Source organism: Aristolochia californica, unplaced genomic scaffold (assembly GCF_029961685.1).
Source record: "Aristolochia californica isolate CCGP_79_NKW_82.1479 unplaced genomic scaffold, dmAriCali1.0.hap1 SCAF_10, whole genome shotgun sequence".
NCBI lineage: Eukaryota > Viridiplantae > Streptophyta > Magnoliopsida > Piperales > Aristolochiaceae > Aristolochia > Aristolochia californica.
In genome coordinates this window covers 2100133-2118774 of record NW_027181771.1, presented here as the reverse complement: position 1 = coordinate 2118774, position 18642 = coordinate 2100133, and the positions used below count along the sequence as shown (strand labels likewise).

The window sequence follows — 18642 nt, the reverse complement described above, 5'->3', positions numbered from 1 at the left end:
AAATTGAATATTGTATGAAAACTTTATATTATTTATGTAAATGTAACTTTTATAAAAATTTATGGACTTTGTTGTTCACATTCTAGTTTCACAATAAAAGAAGCACATGGCTTTATGTGTGGGTGCACATGGACAAGTTTTACAATTCAAAAGATGGCCCCAAGCCATGTTATTCCCCTAATCTCCCACACCCCCACACTCTTTCATCTCTCCTTACCTATTGGCCCCTTCTTTTCCTTCAATCATTTAATTTAATACCTTTTTTAAACTTTTTTTAATCTTATGTTATAATTTAATTATATATCTCATTTATCATAAATTGTTCATAAGTTAAGCTTGTTTCAACTTGAACAAGCGTATCGATGTCATATGAATCGATGCCCCTTGTTCTATCAAAAAGTTCAACAATCGACAGATTTTTTATTGATTATTTTTTTATTTTTCTTTTTTTTTAGTTATTTCCCTTAAGGATCTCTTCATGAATTGCTCACCCTTATCAAAATAAATGATCTATTGTAATTATTATAATTATTCCAATTTTTGGCTTTGTTGTTTTCTTGATTTATTGAGCATGTGTTCGTGCCAATAATAAATTACCCAAAAAAAGTAAAAAAGAAAAAAAATCTTATTTAACTAAAAACTTTAAGCTTTATATTAAATTCAAGAAATAAAAATTAATTCAACCTAATTCTTCTCGTACAAGAAAACTTTAAGATTATCTTCTTAGCTTTGCATGAAAGTTTTGAGCATCTTTGAACATTAAACCCTAGAATCCCAACTCTGAAACCATGTTAGATTCTAGGATTTAATCCATTCTAAAGGCTAGTGATAAGAGGAGAAGAGAGGAGAAGAAGAAGAAAAAAAAGAAGAGAGCAAAAAGATGGAGAGTGGACCAGTAGAAAGGGTAGGAGAGAGTGAGCAAGAATTTTAGTGACAGAGAGCTTGCACCCTTAGGTCTTAATTAAGCTTAGTTTCCCTCATATTGATTTATATTGATAAGTCTTGATAAAATTACAAGAATACCACTTGGCCACTTAAGGAGGAAAACTAACATAACATAAGCTTGATTACATAATATTCTTTCAACAATAAATAAGAAGACAGTTAATGGCAAAGTTGTGTATGAAGAAGCACCAATTCATTTATCATAAGATGAGGTTTTTAAAAAAAAACTTGGAAGGTTATGATATATATTTAGGAATGTTTCTAGTACTGACATATGTTTCTATTTAGGAATGTTTCTCCGGTAATTTTCTCTCCAATTTTTTTAGCATTGGGAAGGCTTCGTTGTCTTTTTTGCTCTTATCCCTTGCTTTCTCTAAAGTAATGTTCGCGTACCTGATGAGTAGAGTGTCACGGGATCACAACTTCTTTGCTTAACCAGTGCGGCACTTGTGTGCAAACTCCTTTTGCAAATACACAAGTCAGCCTAACTCTCACTCTTACTTGCAAAGGCTACACTGACTCGCCCGATGAAAGCAATGAAAGAACTTAAGAGGACTCAAGGGACTTGCTCAAGAGAGATTGTATTGCACTCCAATGAGTTGTGTACAAATAAGAGACTCTCCCCTATTTATAGTTTTGAGGGGGAGCAATGAATGCTCTTCATTGTATACACTTGTCATTAATCTAATGGTTTGATCCTTCTAGACTATTCCACTACCATCTAGCTATGGACCTTTCTAGACTCTTATATACAATACTAGGGTGTATGCCCAAATGCATATACCGAACCCAACTTGGTGTATGTACGGAACCTTCTAGAGAACTTCTAGAGATCCCTCCTTCTAGAACATGGGTTGGGCCATCCATAGAGGGCTTGGGCAAGAACCTCCTCTATGTATCCTCAAAGGGATCACAAGCCCAATGAATATGCCGTGGGCTTAGGCTCCGTGACAAGAGGAAGGGTATCATCCACTCTATGCTTCAGCAAAGGAAGAAGTTCCTTTGTCCTTCCCAAGTAAATTACTCCCAAATTGCTTCAGCGGAGGAAGGGTTTCATACAATTTGTCCTTCAACAATGGAATAAGTTCCTATGAGGTCTGCTAAACACAACTCTCTAAACACTTGATCAGAGGGAGAGATTGGTTTAGTCCTTGTCCATCAAACCAGTTGTTCCTCCCTTCTTTTACCTAGACCTTAGAGATTGTAGGAGAATAGTCCCGACGACTAATGAGGGAGTTCTCCATTCAGTCAGTCTGGTGATGCTCGGTGTTGGAAGATGGACCCAAACCCACACGACCAAGGAAGACTTACATATCCAAGTGTATTTAAATATGGGCCCAAACCCATAAGATATAAACCCACCATGATCACGTGAGGTGACATGATGAGTCCTATATAATAAGAAGTCTTTCAGAGCCAAAATTATTATGGAAGCTGGTATCATAAAAGAGTTTTAATTTAAAGGTATTTTAGTTATGTTAGTCTTCTATTTATGTTGAGTTATGTAATTATACTAGACCTTATAAGTATTAGAGTTTGCGTGTAATTGGGACAAAGGTAATTTAATTATAATTGGACTCTACTACTTTTCTTTATTATAAATATGAATTTAGTTAAGCTGATTATTCAACATAGGGCTACTGAAAAACGAAAGTTCCGTCGTTCATCTTTCGTTTCCTAGTACGATGCAACATGCTGATGAGAGCACTTTGGTAAAAGCTTGAACAGGATGTCTTTGATAGCTCTACGTACCCTAGAAGACTCCTCGTTTGAAGTGGGTGTCAATTCTTGCCCCTGGTGGAGTGCCATGATCATGGAAAAAGCTTATTTGATAGCTCTACGGACAAAAAAGCTCTCAAAACTTGATTTTAAAACCAGACAACGGAAGTGGTAAAAGAGCAGAAATCTTGGAACTTATCACTCCTACTTGAAGTCGTTGCAATGGAATGACCAAAAAATGACCAAAAGATGAGATCCAAAGAATTTGTTTTCAAAGTGAATAACAAACCATTCTCCATTCCACCATTGTTATGGAGTCCTACTCTTCCCTGTACGTTTTTTGCTTTTTGCTTTTGCCCTACTCTCTGCCCAAGTCTACTCTCTAGGGATTCCTTCCCCTTTAAATATCCCAACGATTCCCCATTGGGCTCCCCGCAGAATCGCTTCACCAAAAAATGGGGAGAGATATGAGAGAGCTCGGCGCAGAGGGAGTGAGAAGTTTTCTCCTGCAAAGGACTGAGAAACAGGTCCGGTTAGAAGACGGCGCCCAGAACTTCATCGTGGAGAAATGGCACGAATTTCTCCACCTATTGCAGAACCTTCCTCACTGGCTAGTGGTGGGCTTCTGGGTTCTCTTTGTCGCGGTGATTCTCTTAATGACCGTGCCTATTCTAGTCTGCTGTCTTCAATCTTTCTGCCTTTGTCTGTTTAATCTCATCGCGGCGGTGGGAACGGCGATCTTCTCCTGTGTTGCCTTTCTCTGCACTTGCTTCGTCCATTTAATAAAGATGGTAGCAATTTTGATTTGGACCCTAGTGAAAAGCTTCGTCACTTGTTTAAGGGGATGCTTCCCTTGCTTCGCCTCGGCGGGAGGGAAGATGATGCGAGCATGGCTGGTGTATGGATTCTCAGAGCTACTTTTGAGAATAATCCGACTGCATATTTCAGGCTGCTGCGTGCCTAAGTTTGATTCCAACGATTTGATCTATGCTGTGAGCTTTTATCTTACTTATTCTCTTTGTTTGGTTTTGGTACCTTGATCCAATTTATCATGGTATCAATTGCCAGGGTTTTACCCAAATTATCGACGTTTACATGTGATCAGAGAGGGTTAAAAGATAGTCCCAAATACAGTAATGAGTATAAAGATCTTGTATTTATTAACTGAGAAAAATATTTATTAACTTATATCTTACTTCTACAGTTTTTGCTTTTAAGATCGTGAGTTTTCCACCGTATCCAACAATAATGTACCAAAAACAAAACATTAAATGTTTTTTAATCTTTTCTTAATCACGTCTTGGATTTAGCTGGTCCAGGGAGTTGTTCTCGCTAGTTTTGGTTCAGTTTAATATCATCGGACAGAAAATCTCCAGGCTTTTTCAGTAAATCTCTTCATAGCTTCGGGACGATCACAATCGTTCTTCTGCTCACTTTGAACGATTCCGGTGATCCATGTCTCTGAAACATTAAAGATTGGATCTTCATTTTTCCAGCGATCAAACTGTTGAAATACCATTTACGGGTATCCTATAATTCCTTGCAAGGGGAAGACCTTCTCTGCCGGTGAAAAACCACAAAAGAATCAAAATAGCAAAGGCAGATCCGCAGGGACTGATCTCCTTCATTCTCTCCAACAGAAACCCCTTCGCGCTTTTCAGCAACAGAAGACCTTCACTCCTTGCTTTATCCCACAAAATATTCCATCTTTTCCTCAGCAAAGGGAGACCTTCACTCCTTGCTTTCTTCCACACAACGTTCTCTCTTTCTCTCAGGAAAGGAAGACCTTCACTCCTTGCTTCCTCCCACATAGCACTCACCCTTTCTTTCATCAAAGGAAGTTCTTTCATGTTCTCCAATGGAATACTTCCCACATACTTCAGCAGATGAAGAGCTTCGTCCACTCCTTTCTTAAATGGAAGTTCTTTCATCTTCTCCAATAAAGTACTCCCCAAATACTTCAGAAGATGCAGAGTTTCGTTCACTCTTTGCATCAGCAACTGAACAGGTTGACCCAACACGTTCCCCATGGAATCACCCTCTCCTCCCTTCTCTTGCACTTCTGAGATCGTCAAAATCTGGAGAAGGAAACAACGGAAGTTTCTTTCGTTCATTTTTTTTTTTTTCATCTTTTCTTTCATTGTACTTTCTACTTCTTCTTGTTTTTTTTTCTTCTTTCTTCTTTTTTTCCTTTCTTCCTCTTTCTTTCTAACTTGTTTGCTTCTATCTTGATTATTTCTTTCTTCTTCTTTTCTTCTTTCTTATTTGTTTCTATGTGCATTTTTTATTTGTTCTTTCATCTAAATTTCTTTCGTTCTTTCTTTATTGTTTTTTCTTTCATCATTCTTTATGTTTCTCTTTCATGTTTCTTTCTTTATCTTTGTCTTTCTTTCTTCTTTATTTATATCTTTCCTTTTACTTCCTTTCTATCTTTCTTTCTTCCTTCTTTCTATATTGTTCCGTTCTTTCTTCCTTTTTTTCTATCTTTTGCTTTTCTCTCCAACTCTTTCAGCATTGGGAAGGCTTCCTTCCCCTTTTTTTTATCTCATCCCTTGCTTTCTCTAAAGAATTGTTCGCCTGCCTGATGAGCAAAGGAAGGGTATCATCCACTCTCTGCTTCAGCAAAGGAAGAAGTTCCTTTTGTCTTCCCCAATAAATTACTCCCAAGTTGCTTCAGCAGAGGAAGGGTTTCATACAATCTGTCCTTCTACAATGGAAGAAGTTCCTGTGAAGTCTACTGAACACAACTCTCCAAACACTTGAGCAGATGAAGAGATTGGTTCAGTCTTTCCTTGTCCATAAAACCAATTGCTTCTCCCTTCTTTTACCTAGACCTTGAGAGATTGTAGGAGGATACTCCCCACGACTAACGAGGAAGTTCTCCGTTCAGTCAGTCTAGTGATGCTAGGCTACTACTCGAAGGTTTATTATAATACTCTCTTTAAAAAGATTCTAGTGCCTTAGCTTAAAAGTAACACCGTAAAACACCATTGGCCACCTGTTGAAACCTGTAGAAGTTGATTCAAACCAGACCCAAGCTGCCTTCATTCACTGGTTTAATTACTAATAAAGTGTGCTTTGAAGAAACAAAGATTGGTAATGGAACCGTGAAAGCCCTAAACCCTAAACCCTAAACCCCAAAATAGAACACTGCCCTGTTTAGGACATTCCTTACAGAGGATTACGATCCAAAATTACAGGAGCTAATCAAGCTCCTTCATACCTTTTCTGTACAAATTACAATTATTGTAATCAATTGTAATCTCTGTAATTGATACACACACATCTATAAATTAATAGAAGAACTCACCCGAGAGTGTGGTGAATTTTATAATCTTTTCATGGTATCAGAGCTTCGTCTAGATTAAAATCCCTCTATCTTCAATGGCGACAAATTTCTCTTCCGATCTCCTCCCATTCAACACTTTGATTCATATGATCACCATCAAGCTCTACCTTTTCATTCTCACGTCTCTACTCGATACTGGGTTGTTGCCTTAAGTACTGCTGCCTACATCATCAACCGATTGCCAACACCACTTCTCGAAGGTAAGTCCCCCTTTGAACTTCTCTTTGGTTTTTCTCCCAATTATGCGAATTTCCATCCCTTTGGTTATCGTGTCTATCCCTGTTTACGTGATTATATGCCTAACAAATTTTCCCCGCGTAGTCTTCCATGTATTTTTATGGGGTATTGTTCATCTTATAAAGGTTTTCGTTGTCTTGATCCCCTTACTTCTCGAATATATATCACCAAACATGCCCAATTTGATGAGACATTTTTCTTTTTCTTAGCATCTTCTCAGGCTCAACCTCTCTCCTCTCTCCAATTCTCCAACTTCCTGGAACCTGGTCAACCTCCTACAGTCTTGTCCCTATCTCCTCTGGCGCCTCATTCCCCGCACATTACTCCATCCGACTCTCGTCCCTGTGTTATTTGTTCTGATCCTATGGATGAGATTTTGCAGGCCACTGATTCACTTACAGGTTTGCCTCTGCCCGCAGATTCAGGTCCGCATGGATCCCCTGCTCCTGTTGCCGAACTCCCGATGTGGTCTCATTCTATGCTCACACGCGCTAAGACTAGAATTTTTAAACCTCGTCACTCGGTTGATCTTGCTTACTTTGGCTCTTCTGGTCTCCTTTATGCTCTATTGACATCTACAGCGCCCAAAGGGTTCAAATCAGCTGCCAAGAATCCTACCTGGCTAGCCACTATGGATGAAGAAATTCAAGCTCTACAAAATAATAGTACCTGGATCTTGGTTCCTCGTCCGACTGATACCAATATTATGAGTTCTAAATGAGTCTTTCAGATCAAATACTTGCCTGATGGTTCTATTAAGCGCTTCAAAGTTCGTCTCGTCGCAAAGGGGTTCACACAAGTCCCAAGTCTTGATTACACCGACACCTTCAGTCCTGTCATCAAAGCTACCACTATTCGGGTTGTGCTCTCTATTGTTGTCACAAATCGCTGGTCTCTCCGTCAATTGGATGTCAAAAATGCATTCCTAAATGGTACTCTCAATGAACAAGTCTATATGGAACAACAACTGGGGTATATTGATCCTCGCTTTCCTGCTCATGTTTGCAAGCTTCCGAAAGCTCTCTATGGCCTCAAGCAAGTCCCTCGAGCCTGGTTTCAGCGGTTCAGCTGTTTCCTTATTCATCTTGGCTTCTACTACAGTCGTGCTGACCCTTCGTTCTTCGTCTTTCATTGGCACTCTGACATCCTTTATTTGCTCTTATATGTCAATGATATTATTATTACGGGCAACAATCCCTCTCTTCTTGATAGCTTTGCCACCAAGCTTCATTCTGAATTTGCTACTAAGGACTTGGGCTTCCTCAGCTATTTTCTTGGTCTTGAAGCTACACCAACTGCTGATGGCCTTTTTCTCATTCAGTTGAAATATACACGTGACATCCTTGCCCGGGTTTAATTACTTGACAGCAAGCCTGTGCACACTCCTATGGTGGTTTCTCAGCATTTATCCTCTGTTGGTCCGTTGTTTTCGGACCCCACTCTTTATCGATCTCTTGTTGGTGCTCTTCAGTATTTGAACATCACGCGTCCTGATATTGCTCATGCTGTCAACTCAGTAAGTCAGTTTTTACACTCTCCCACTACTGACCACTTCCTTGTTGTTAAGCGATTTCTTCGGTATGTCAAAGGTACTCTCTATTATGGTTTGTCCTTCCGTCCATCCGCTTCACCGGGATCTTTAGTTGCTTACTCTGATGTTGACTAGGCCGGATGTCCTGATACTCGCCGCTCCACCTCGAGTTACTCTATTTACCTTGGTGATAACTTAGTCTCATGGAGTGCCAAGAAGCAACCTGCAGTTTCTCGTTCTAGCTGTGAGTCTGAATATCGTGCTCTTGCTCTAACGGCCGCCGAACTTATCTGGCTCACCCATCTTCTTTGTGATCTCAAAGTTTCCATCCCTGAGCGGCCACTTCTCTTATGCGATAACAAAAGCGTTCTTCCTGAGTTCCAACCCTATTGTCCACAAATAGGCCAAGCATGTTGAGTTAGACATTCATTTTTTGCATGAAATTGTTGTTGCTAACAAGATTCGCACTCAATATGTGCCCTCTCACTTATAGGTTGCAGATATCTTCACCAAAAGCGTCTATCGGCCTCTCTTTCAGTTCTTTCGATTCAAACTACATGTATGTCCTAATCCGACGCTAAGCTTGCGGGGGGCTGTTGAAGATAATGCCAAAACAGAACACTGCCCTGTTTAGGACATTCCTTACAGAGGATTACGATCCAAAATTACAGGAGCTAATCAAGCTCCTTCATACCTTTTCTGTACAAATTACAATTACTGTAATCAATTGCAATCTATGTAATTGATACACACACATCTATAAATTAATAGAAGAACTCATCCGAGAGTGTGGTGAATTTTATAATGTTTTCAGTTTAATTACTAATAAAGTGTGCTTTGAAGAAACAAAGATTGGTAATGGAACCGTCAAAGACGAAAGTTCCCTCATTCATCTTCTTCTTTTCCTACTTTCATTTATGATGGAAGCTATTTTGTAAAAATTTGAAGAAGAAGTCTATTAAGTAGTTGATGGCCCCTCTTCGAAAGGAGATTCTCTCTGTTTTGGACTTGGTCATTCCTCTTGGAGAAGAAAGAAGCTGATATTAGGTGAAGGGTATCTGGAGTGTTGATCACAGTTCGATATATGAGCGCTACATAGTGTTTAACATTCGTTACATTTTAGATATGAAAAGTTTAGGACGCTGAAGGTTGAAAGGAGTTTATGTCGGGTGGTCTAATGGGTGATCTTGTGGCTATTGAACGATCTTATCCAAGAGTTCAAGCGGTCTGGGCAATACCTGTAAAAAATATCAAAACCTAGTGGAGGGGATCCTTTGAAGTAAAAGGTTTGGTCCTCAAAGAATATAACATCAATAGAAACAAAGGTTTTACGTAAGGAAGAATTATAGCACACACGACCTTCTTGATTCTTGAAGTATCCCAAAAAAAACATTTAAATGAATTATGATCAAGTTTTTTTCTGCTAGGTAAGGTAAACAATTATGAACAAAATAAGCATAACCATAGACTTTAGTAGGAAGTTGAACCGCTTTCAAGAGGTAGAAGCGATGAAAACAATATTTTCTTGAAAAGGGCACCAAAAGGCATACAATTAATAAGATAGAAAGCAGTAAAAACAGCATAAAGCCAATAAAACTATGAAAAATTGATGGACATTAGTGGGACTCAAGAAACTTTTAAGAGATGGCGATTTTTCCTTTTAGCAACACCCTTTTGTATATGAGCATGATGTTTAATAGATGATTCATTTCTTGGTAAAAATAGATTTAGATTGAGATGATATATATTCTTTGACATTATTTGAACAAAACACTTGAATTTTCTTGTGGAATTGAGTTTTAACCATATTATAAAAGGAATAAAATAGAGAGAAAAGTTCAAATTATATATTTCATTTAAAAAAACCAAGTTACTCGAGCACAATCATCCACAGAGATAAAGAAAATACTTTTGACTCATTTATACTAGGAATAGAAACAAGTCTCCAAACATCTGAATGTACCTAGAAAATGGACTAAGACTAACCCTCTCAGGCCCGAGAACGGAGGTTACTCCTCAAGTACCTGCCTAACTTACAAGGTTCACAAAATAACTTCGAAACAAACTTCAAGGAATGAACTAAAAATTGTAGCTTGTTGAAAGAGGAAAGTCTCGGCCAGTTGTGTAATTGAACAACTTGTTAAATAACATGTAGATGTGCAATGGTCATGGATGAAATTATATCATTATCCAAAAAATAAAGTCTTCCTCTATCATGGCCTCCACTAGTCACCTGTTTGGTCTGGTTATCTTGCAAAACAAACTAAGAAGGATAAAATGTGATAATTGTGATTGTTGGAAGATGAACTCAAACCCACATATCCAACGAGAAGGCGCACACGTGCAAGAGAGGTGACATCTTGGTAAATAAGAAGAATTCTCATAAAGATGTAACTAGAAGTTTTAATTTTTAGGATAATCACTAGTACATGGTCACCCACCAAGAACAGTATCTAAAAATAATCACTCACACTAAAGATCAAAAGCACTACTCACAGACCCAAATCCCTTCAATCAGACTTCTTGATCACCCATCGAGATCAACATATACGAGATAACTACGATAATCGCTCACACCCCAGATCAAATCCTCTGAATCAAACCTCAGCGTGCAGCAGCCTGAAATACTCACCCGGATCACTCTGAAAAACATCTCTGGGAATCCAGACACCAGGCCTGCCAGGAGCTCTCATCATCCTCTCTCCAGAAGAGAAGCAAGGGAAGATGCTCGTTACCACTCCCTTGATGAGATGTATCAAGCATTTAAGACAGCAGAGGAGAACAGGCACGGTGATTAAGAGAATCACCGCGGCCAAGAGAACCAGGAAGACCGCCACAAACCAGTGATGGTGCGTCTCGGATCTGGCTCCGGGAGGAAGGATGTGCTCCAGCTTTTCAGCCAGAAACACTGCAATGTTCCTCAACATGAGGAGAAATTGACGGCATTTCTCAACGATAAAGTTCCCGGTGCCGTTTCCTGACCCGGTCACTCCCTGGGGAACCAGCTGTCTCCCCATCTTTTCTGATGATACGATTCTTGGGAGAGGAAGGATGGAAATTGCTGTAATTTTAAAGCGGTTGATCATTTATTAGTTCAGATCCTACAGAAAAAAAAAAAAAAAAACTTCGAATTGCATGAAATTAATATTGCGACCTGGAGGGTTAGTGTCTGAAATCATAATTCAGTAATTCAAAAAGACATATTCATAAAAATTCGCTTCTGGGTATATCAGCTACTTCACTAGGTCTCTTCATCACTTTCTCCTTATCCTTCTTCTCACCTTCTTCAGGCGGTTCAAAATCCGGAGACGCAGATGCCGCCATTATCACCAACGCACCCAAAGCCAAGAGGCCAACGCCGGCCACAGCGACGATCCACACTTTAGCAGCCGTCCGCAAAATCTTTTTGATCCCGCTATCCCCCACCTCAGCGGCGGGTGGCATTGGAACGTCGGCCTTCTCGGGCGCCAGAGAGATCCAGGTGGCGTTCGGGAGTTCCTCCATTTTGTCCCCGTCGGTGATCCCGGACAGAATTTTGGCATCGTCGCAGTAAACCATATTTGCGGATGATTCTCCTCTCTGCAACTGCAAGTCTTGGTCACCGGTGACTGAGTTAAGCAGCTGCAGATCATTTTTGTGGAGTATGCTTTATAAAAGCAGAAAGCGCCGTGGCCATTGGATGACAGTACGGCGACTCTCGACGGCGACTCTCGAGTTTCCTTCGCTACCAAGGCTTTCCTTTAATGGCCGTCGGTAAGATATTCTGTGCTGCCATTGGCGGGAACGAAGGAATCTTGCAGGTCCCTAAGGACCACATAGTGATCGCGCATGGTTTTGCTACTCGGTACATTAAACTTTATATTTGTGTTTATTTCTTTTGGTTAAGGAAAAAAGCAAACAAGCTTCAATCCAATTTTTTGTTCTTCAATACCTCTTATTTGCATACTCTTACTCTTCTTTTGTTGGCTTTTTGCATAGTTCGGTTACTTTTATCTCCTTCTCAAGACTAAAAAACATAAAAAAATTTCCATTGACACTTTAATGGAGATGCTTTCCATCATGTTGAATAATAATGTGCTACAGACAGAGACATTAAATGAGATAAGACTCATGGAAAAGCCTTCTTTTCCTTTAAAATCCCAACGATTTCCCATTGGGTTCTCTGCAGAATCGCTTCACCAAAAAATGGGGAGAGATATGAGAAAGCTCGGCCCAGAGGGAGTGGAAAGTTTTCTCCGGCAAATGACTGAGAAACAGGTCTGGTTAGAAGACGGCGCCAGGAACTTCATCGTGGAGCAATGGCACGAATTTCTCCACCTATTTCAGAACCTTCCTCACTGGCTTGTGGTAGGCGCCTGGGTTCTCTTTGTCGCGGTGATTCTCTTAATCACCGTGCCTATTCTAGTCTGCTGTCTTCAGTCTATCGGCCTTTGTCTGTTTAATCTCATCGTGGCAGTGGGAACGGCGATCTTCTCCTGTGTTGCCTTTATCTGCTGTTGCTTCGTCCGTTTAATAACGATGGTAGCAATTTTGATTTGGACCTTAGTGAAAAGCTTCGTCACTTGTTTAAGGGGATGCTTCCCTTGCTTCGCCTCGGCGGGAGGGAAGATGATGCGAGCGCCTGGCATGGCTGGCGTATGGATTCTCAGAGCTACTTTTGAGAATAACCCGGCTGCATATTTCAGGCTGCTGCGTGCCTAAGTTTGATTCCAACGATTTGATCTAAGCTGTGACTTGTGAGCTTTGATCTTACTTGTATTATGATCCTCTGTGTTTCATCTTACTTAAGAAGTTTGGTTTTGGTGATCATAAAATTTGGTAGAGCTTTAATCTTACTTCAACAGTTTTTGCTTTTTTCATGGTGCTGATTCCTTTTTCTTCTTTTCGAGAATGAATTAATTAATTAAAGCAGACTACTAGGTGAGCTTTCCACCATATCGAACAATAATGTACCAAAAACAAAAACATTAAATGTTTTTTTATCTTTTCTTAATCACGTCATGGATTTAGCTAGTCAAGGGAGTTGTTCTCGCAAGTTTTGGTTCAGTTTGATATCATCGGACAGAAAATCTCCAGGCTTTTTCTGTAAATCTCTTCATATAGCTTCGGGACGATCACAATCGTTCCTCTGCTCACTTTGAACGATTCCTATGATCCATGTCTCTGAAACATTAAAGATTGGATCTTCTTTAACGGATGAAGCATAATCGATTTGATACATAACATGCGAAAAGGAGATTTGGGATTTTACAGAAGCAAGCAACAACGATTCAACCATCTCTTTTTACAAACTAAGAAAACAGACAAAGGATCGGATAAGATCGATCTGTCCACCACAAACCTGCCCAGGACAGGAAATGATCATCGCTAAGATCACAGTAACAGCGGCATGTCAACTTCTTCAACAGGTTTCTTCATCATTTTCTCCCTCTTCTTATTTTCTTCCTCCGGTTGTTCAAAATCCAGAAACCCAGATGACGATATTATCAACGACGCACCCCAAGCAATGAAACTAACGCAGACCACCGTGACCATGAGGCCAACGTCGACCACCGCGGCGCCCCCCACTATCTTAGCCTTCCGCAAAATCTTCTTCATTCTGCTATCTGTCGCAGCGGTGGATGCCGTTCTAGTATCGCTCCTTGCGGGGGTCACAAGGATTTTTAACCCATCGGGCTTCCCGGAGGGAACTTTGGCATCGTCGATGTAAACCATCTTTGTTTTCCTCTGGTAAGTCGACTGACAAAGTGGAGGTGACCTAATCAAAGAAACATCTCACCTGCACCGGAAGACTTCAGAGCAGTCCGGCATTGTCCTTTGGGACGAAGGATTAACGTTTTCAGCAAAAACTTATTTGAAATTGTTATAACCAGGGGCTAAATCCGAGCATAATAAACCCTAATCCGAGAGTATATTCACCACGAAGCATACAAACCACATAGAAAATGCAATATGGGCATAAATAACAGTAAATCAACAGAAAAACACAAAAGGAACGATCTTACGTGGTTCAGCGACAGCCTACTCCACGGGAGGAAACGAGAGTCCACTAATCGGAAAGGGGTGAAGCTTTACTGCTTCTAGCATACAAAATCAAAAACGATTTCTCCCTCGACGAACCCCTCTTTCTCTGCATAGAGAATCCCTCGAAAAACCCTCGTTGTCTCGACCTCTCTTCCTCAAAAAAATCCCCAAATCAGATCTCCCGATTTTAACTTCTTAATTGGGTCCCGACGCGGATCCAAACCGTGTAATCGGGTCGGGTAATTGGATTCAAGACACCCGATTAACAAATCTCCACCTTGGCTTAAATTCGATTACTCCTTTCTGAAAGACTGAACCTGTCTATCGCCTTCTCGACCTTGCCCCTTAGGGCATCCTCCTCAGGTACTGCAAACCCCAAACGAAAGTCCAAACCGTGCTTGAACTTGAGTGTAGAACCTGAAAGTCTGAATTGAGCAGCATCACTACCCATGACAGTTTCACGGTAGTTAGAGGGCTCTAGAAACTGAACGGTCTCTCACAACAACGACTCCCTACTGCCTCTACTAGTAACACCTGGAAAACCTCACTACAATCTCTGCCTGAAACCATTGCTGCCTCTGCCTCTGTCTGCAGCCAATGCTGCATCTGCCTACTTCCACTGGAAGATTTCCCTGTTGCAATGACTCCCTCTGGAATCGACGACTCTCAATCCTCTGGCAACGGCAAGTCCATGACTCCAGCCTCTGACAACGGCGAGTCCACGATGTTCCCAACAGACCGGTCTCTACCACAGGTAATGCATAAGCGACCATGTCGGCGTAGTCGTACTTATCACCCTCAAACTCCACCTGCTCGCTGATATGCCCTAACAGAACATTCCACAGACGAGTCATGTCAAAAAACTGAATCTGAAGATAAGGAACCTATTGTAGTACCTATTACTGTACTGCCCTGAAGCACATAAAGGTTACCAACTTTTTTCCCTTTCATCACAACTAGTGTACCCATACAGACCTCCAAAAAAAAAAAAAAAAAAACTCCACCTTCAGTTGTATATCTGCAGCCAAGGGAAACAAGAGAACCTAGAGAAAAACAAAACTGCTACATGCCGAACTTCTTACAAAATTCTCACTATACTGCCATACATCTTGATCTGAACCGTTCCAATCCTTAACAGTTTTACAGAGCAAAAATCCCCAACAAAACTGTACCACCATCTACCGACTAATATGTCACAGAAAAAATCCTTGACAGGACACCTGTGGTAGGAATGGCCTGAATCAAGTATCCACTCATCTTGTGAGTGTGTAGCACTCAACTGTGAGAACATATTCTGAACCATCAGAATAATCTTCAGCAACCTCTCCTTTTTCTTCTCTTTTCTCCTTCTCTTTGAATTTTGGACAATCTTTTGCAAAATGACCTAGTTGATAACAATAAAAGCACTTGCCCCATTTCCCCTTTGACGTCGGCCTAGAACAGCCACTGCCTCCGGAATCCTTCTCCTTCGTTCGCCCTCAAACAAGCAGACCATCTACTTGTTCCTCGCTCCCACTGGTAAACACCTTCTTCCTCAACTCGTTAGAGTATAACGATGCCTTAACATCCTCCATAGAGATGGTATCGTGCCCATGGAGCATAGTCGTAACGAAGTGGTCATAGGATAGGGGTAAAGAGCACAGCACAATCAGTGTTTGATCCTCATCTTTAATGCTAACATCTATATTTCTCAAATCCATAACAATCTTATTGAACTCATTAAGATGTTCTTTCATATAAATACCTTCCTTCATCCGAAGAGTGTAAAAACGTTACTTCAAATACAACCTGTTCGTGAGAGATTTAGTCATAAATACTCTCCAACTTCAGCCACAAACCAGCTGTTGTCATCTCATTTGCAACTTCCCGCAAAACCACATCGGCCAAACACAACTGAATGGAGCTGAGAGCTTTGATGTCAAGATCCTCCTTGGCTTCTTCTGACATCGTAGCTGGAAACTTATCATTTCCATTCAATGCTCTGTGGAATCCTTGTTGTACTAAGAAGGCACACATCTTCACGCGCCACAAACTGAAACTCATCTGCCCATCAAATTTCTCTAATTTATACTTCGCAGTCATAATTACCAAAATACCCTCGGTCACAAAAAAATGCTCAGATTGCTTAAATCTTCTCTCTGACCTATCTAATAAACAGAATTTCTTCTCTCTTGAAACTTCCAGAATCCAACACCGAACAATGCCAAAAAAAAAAAAAAAATCTTCTTCCCCTCGACACTAACAGAAACCACCAACCAGTGCCAAAAAACAATTTCTTCTTCCTCCTTGGCACTGTCAGACACCAACAACCAGTGCCAAAAAAAAAAAAAAATTCTTCCTCCTTTCGGCACTTTTAGAAAAAACCACCAAATGGAAGCTTGGGACAAAGAGCTCTTTCCCGTCAGCGGAAAATAGAGAGGAAAAAACGGAAATCTGGCTCCGTCGCCGGAAAACCTCGCTCTGATACCACTTGCTATAACCAAGGGCTAAATCCGAGCATAATAAACCCTAATCCGAGAGTATATTCACCATGAAGCATACAAACCACATAGAAAACGCAATATGGGCATAAATAACAGTAAATCAATAGAAAAACACAAAAGGAACGATCTTACGTGGTTCAGCGACAGCCTACTCCACGGGAGGAAATGAGAATCCACTAATCGGAAAAGGGTGAAGCTTTGCGGCTTCTAGCATACGAAATCGAAAACGATTTCTCCCACGACGAACCCCTCTTTCTCTGCGCAGAGAATCCCTCAAAAAACCCTCGTCGTCCCAACCTCTCTTCCTCAAAAAAATCTCCAAATCAGAGCTCCCGATTTTAACTTCTTAATCAGGTCCTGACGCGGATCCGAACCGGGTAATCGGGTCGGGTAATCGGATTTAAGATACCCGATTAACAGAAATATTACCTGCTTATGTCACAATCCAACTACTTGGATATGATCTAAACCTTTAGGTTCATCAAATGATATTGAAGAACAAGGAAGATAACCGTATCATATCATTATGTGTCCACCGCCGATTTGCCAAACTACTGTTCATTTGCTACAGCCAATTTCGAGAAAAAATTGTAAAAGCTTCAAAGGAAAACGGGCACATTATTATTCCTAGCTAAGAGCAACTGATTTCCCATCATTGATCGTTGTGCTCGGAGGAATCAAAAAACCAGAGATCATCTTAAAATATTGAACAAAAGTGTTGTAAACGTTTCTGTAACTGTAAAAATCTTCATTTTTCCAGCAATCATCAACTACAAGCTCACTAAATTAAAGAAAAGAAAATAAACTTGTCCAGAAAACCCAGATGGTCTTCTTTATTTATCCCTTTTTATCTTTCCCTGCTCCACATTTCTGCTGCAAATTCATTTCAATTCTTACCCCGAAGGTCTCTGAAGTAACCCCTCGGGTTCCGCTCGAAACTGTTTCTGGGTATTCTATAATCCCTTCCAGGGGCCTTCATCATCTTCACCGGAGGACCACCTCCGCCTGTGAAACCCCACAAAATTATCAAAACAGCAAAGGCAGATGCCCACGGATGCACCTTGATTTTGTCCACCAAAAACCAGCTCACGCTTCGCAACAATGGAAGACCTTCACTCCTTGCTTTCTTCCACAAAAGATTTCCTCTTTCCCTCAGCAAAGGAAGTTCTTTCGTCTTCTCCATTAAAGTACTCCCCAAATACTTCAGCAGATGAAGAGCTTCATCCACTCCTTTCTTCAAAGGAAGTTCTTCCGTCTTCTCCAATAAAGTACTCCCCAAATACTTTAGCAGATGAAGAGCTTCATCCACTCCTTTCTTCAAAGGAATGGCTTCCGTCTTCTCCAATAATGTACTCCCCAAATACTTCAGCAGATGAAGAGGTTCATCCGCTCCTTTCTTCAAAGGAAGTTCTTCCGTCTTCTCCAATAAAGTACTCCCCAAATACTTCAGTAGATGCAGACTTTCGTTCACTCTTTGCATCAGCAGCTGAACAGGTTGACCCAACGCGTTCCCCATGGAAGATGCAGAGTTTCGTCTTCTCTTGCGCTTCTGAGATCACAAGAAGCCGGAGAATGAAACAACGGAGGACATTTCGCTTTCCCTTCTGAAATACCAAACTCCAAACTAGTGGAGAACAGATTCGCCATCGTGAGATGGGAGAAATTATTCTCCATCTTCCGTCGATGTAATTCGACCTTGATGTCAAAGTCTTAGGGGGGTTAGTGAAAGTTCTTTCGTCTTCTCCTTGCTTCACCCCACATAGCACTCACTCTTTCCTTCAGCGAACGAAGTGCTTTCATGTTCACCAATGAAGTAATTCCCAGCAGATTAAGAGCTTCGTCCACTACTTTCTTCAAAGGGAAGTTCTTTCGTCTTCTCCAATAAAGTACTCCCAAAATACTTCAGAAGATGCAGAGTTTCGTTTACTCTTTGCATCAGCATCTGACCTTCACTCCAAACTAGTGGAGAACAGATTCGCCATCGTGCGATGGGAGAAATTATTCTCCATCTTCCGTCCATGTAATCGACCTTGACGTCAAAGTCTTAATGGAGACATTACATGCATGTTTTCCATGTGGTATGAGAAGGATTAAAATATTCCCTAGACGAAAATCTAGGGCATGGAGGACGCAAATCTAGGGTAAATAGAAGTATTGTTGGCTCATCCCCATCATTATCCTTGATTAACTATTTACTATTTCAGTACTATTCTAGGTTAATTGATTCTCAATTAATTAGCTTATCATAATTAATTCCTATTTTTTCAATGTAAAAAGTGTTAAAATTTTACTTATCATATTTATGGAAATTAGTAAAAATTATAATTTTCTTTTTTTTTCTATAGCTATAAAAA

The 18642-nt window shown here is 40.5% G+C and overlaps 1 protein-coding gene and 1 long non-coding RNA gene across 2 annotated transcripts; one reads left to right on the top strand and one right to left on the bottom strand.

Annotated features, from left to right (window-relative positions):
- Window positions 1–10139: 10139 nt before the first annotated feature.
- LOC137966938 (uncharacterized) lies at window positions 10140–11480 on the bottom strand. The gene is made up of 2 exons (XM_068813468.1): window positions 11063–11480; window positions 10140–10842 (listed from the first exon to the last, which is right to left on the bottom strand). Exons 1-2 carry the CDS (start codon window positions 11337–11339, stop codon window positions 10379–10381), a joined length of 741 nt encoding a protein of 246 aa, XP_068669569.1. The 5' UTR covers window positions 11340–11480; the 3' UTR covers window positions 10140–10378.
- LOC137966949 (uncharacterized) lies at window positions 11477–12638 on the top strand. The gene is made up of 2 exons (XR_011116395.1): window positions 11477–11625; window positions 11950–12638. It is a non-coding gene; the product is annotated as an uncharacterized lncRNA (long non-coding RNA).
- The last annotated feature ends 6004 nt before the right edge of the window (window positions 12639–18642 follow it).

Excerpts from the sequence above, each read along its gene's own strand:
- LOC137966938 (XM_068813468.1), bottom strand. The coding sequence starts at position 11,339 with ATGGTTTACTGCGACGATGCCAAAATTCTGTCCGGGATCACCGACGGG. Across the intron at positions 10,843-11,062 it reads TTTTGAACCGCCTGAAGAAG|CAATTTCCATCCTTCCTCTC; the intron begins GTGAGAAGAAGG and ends TTAAAATTACAG.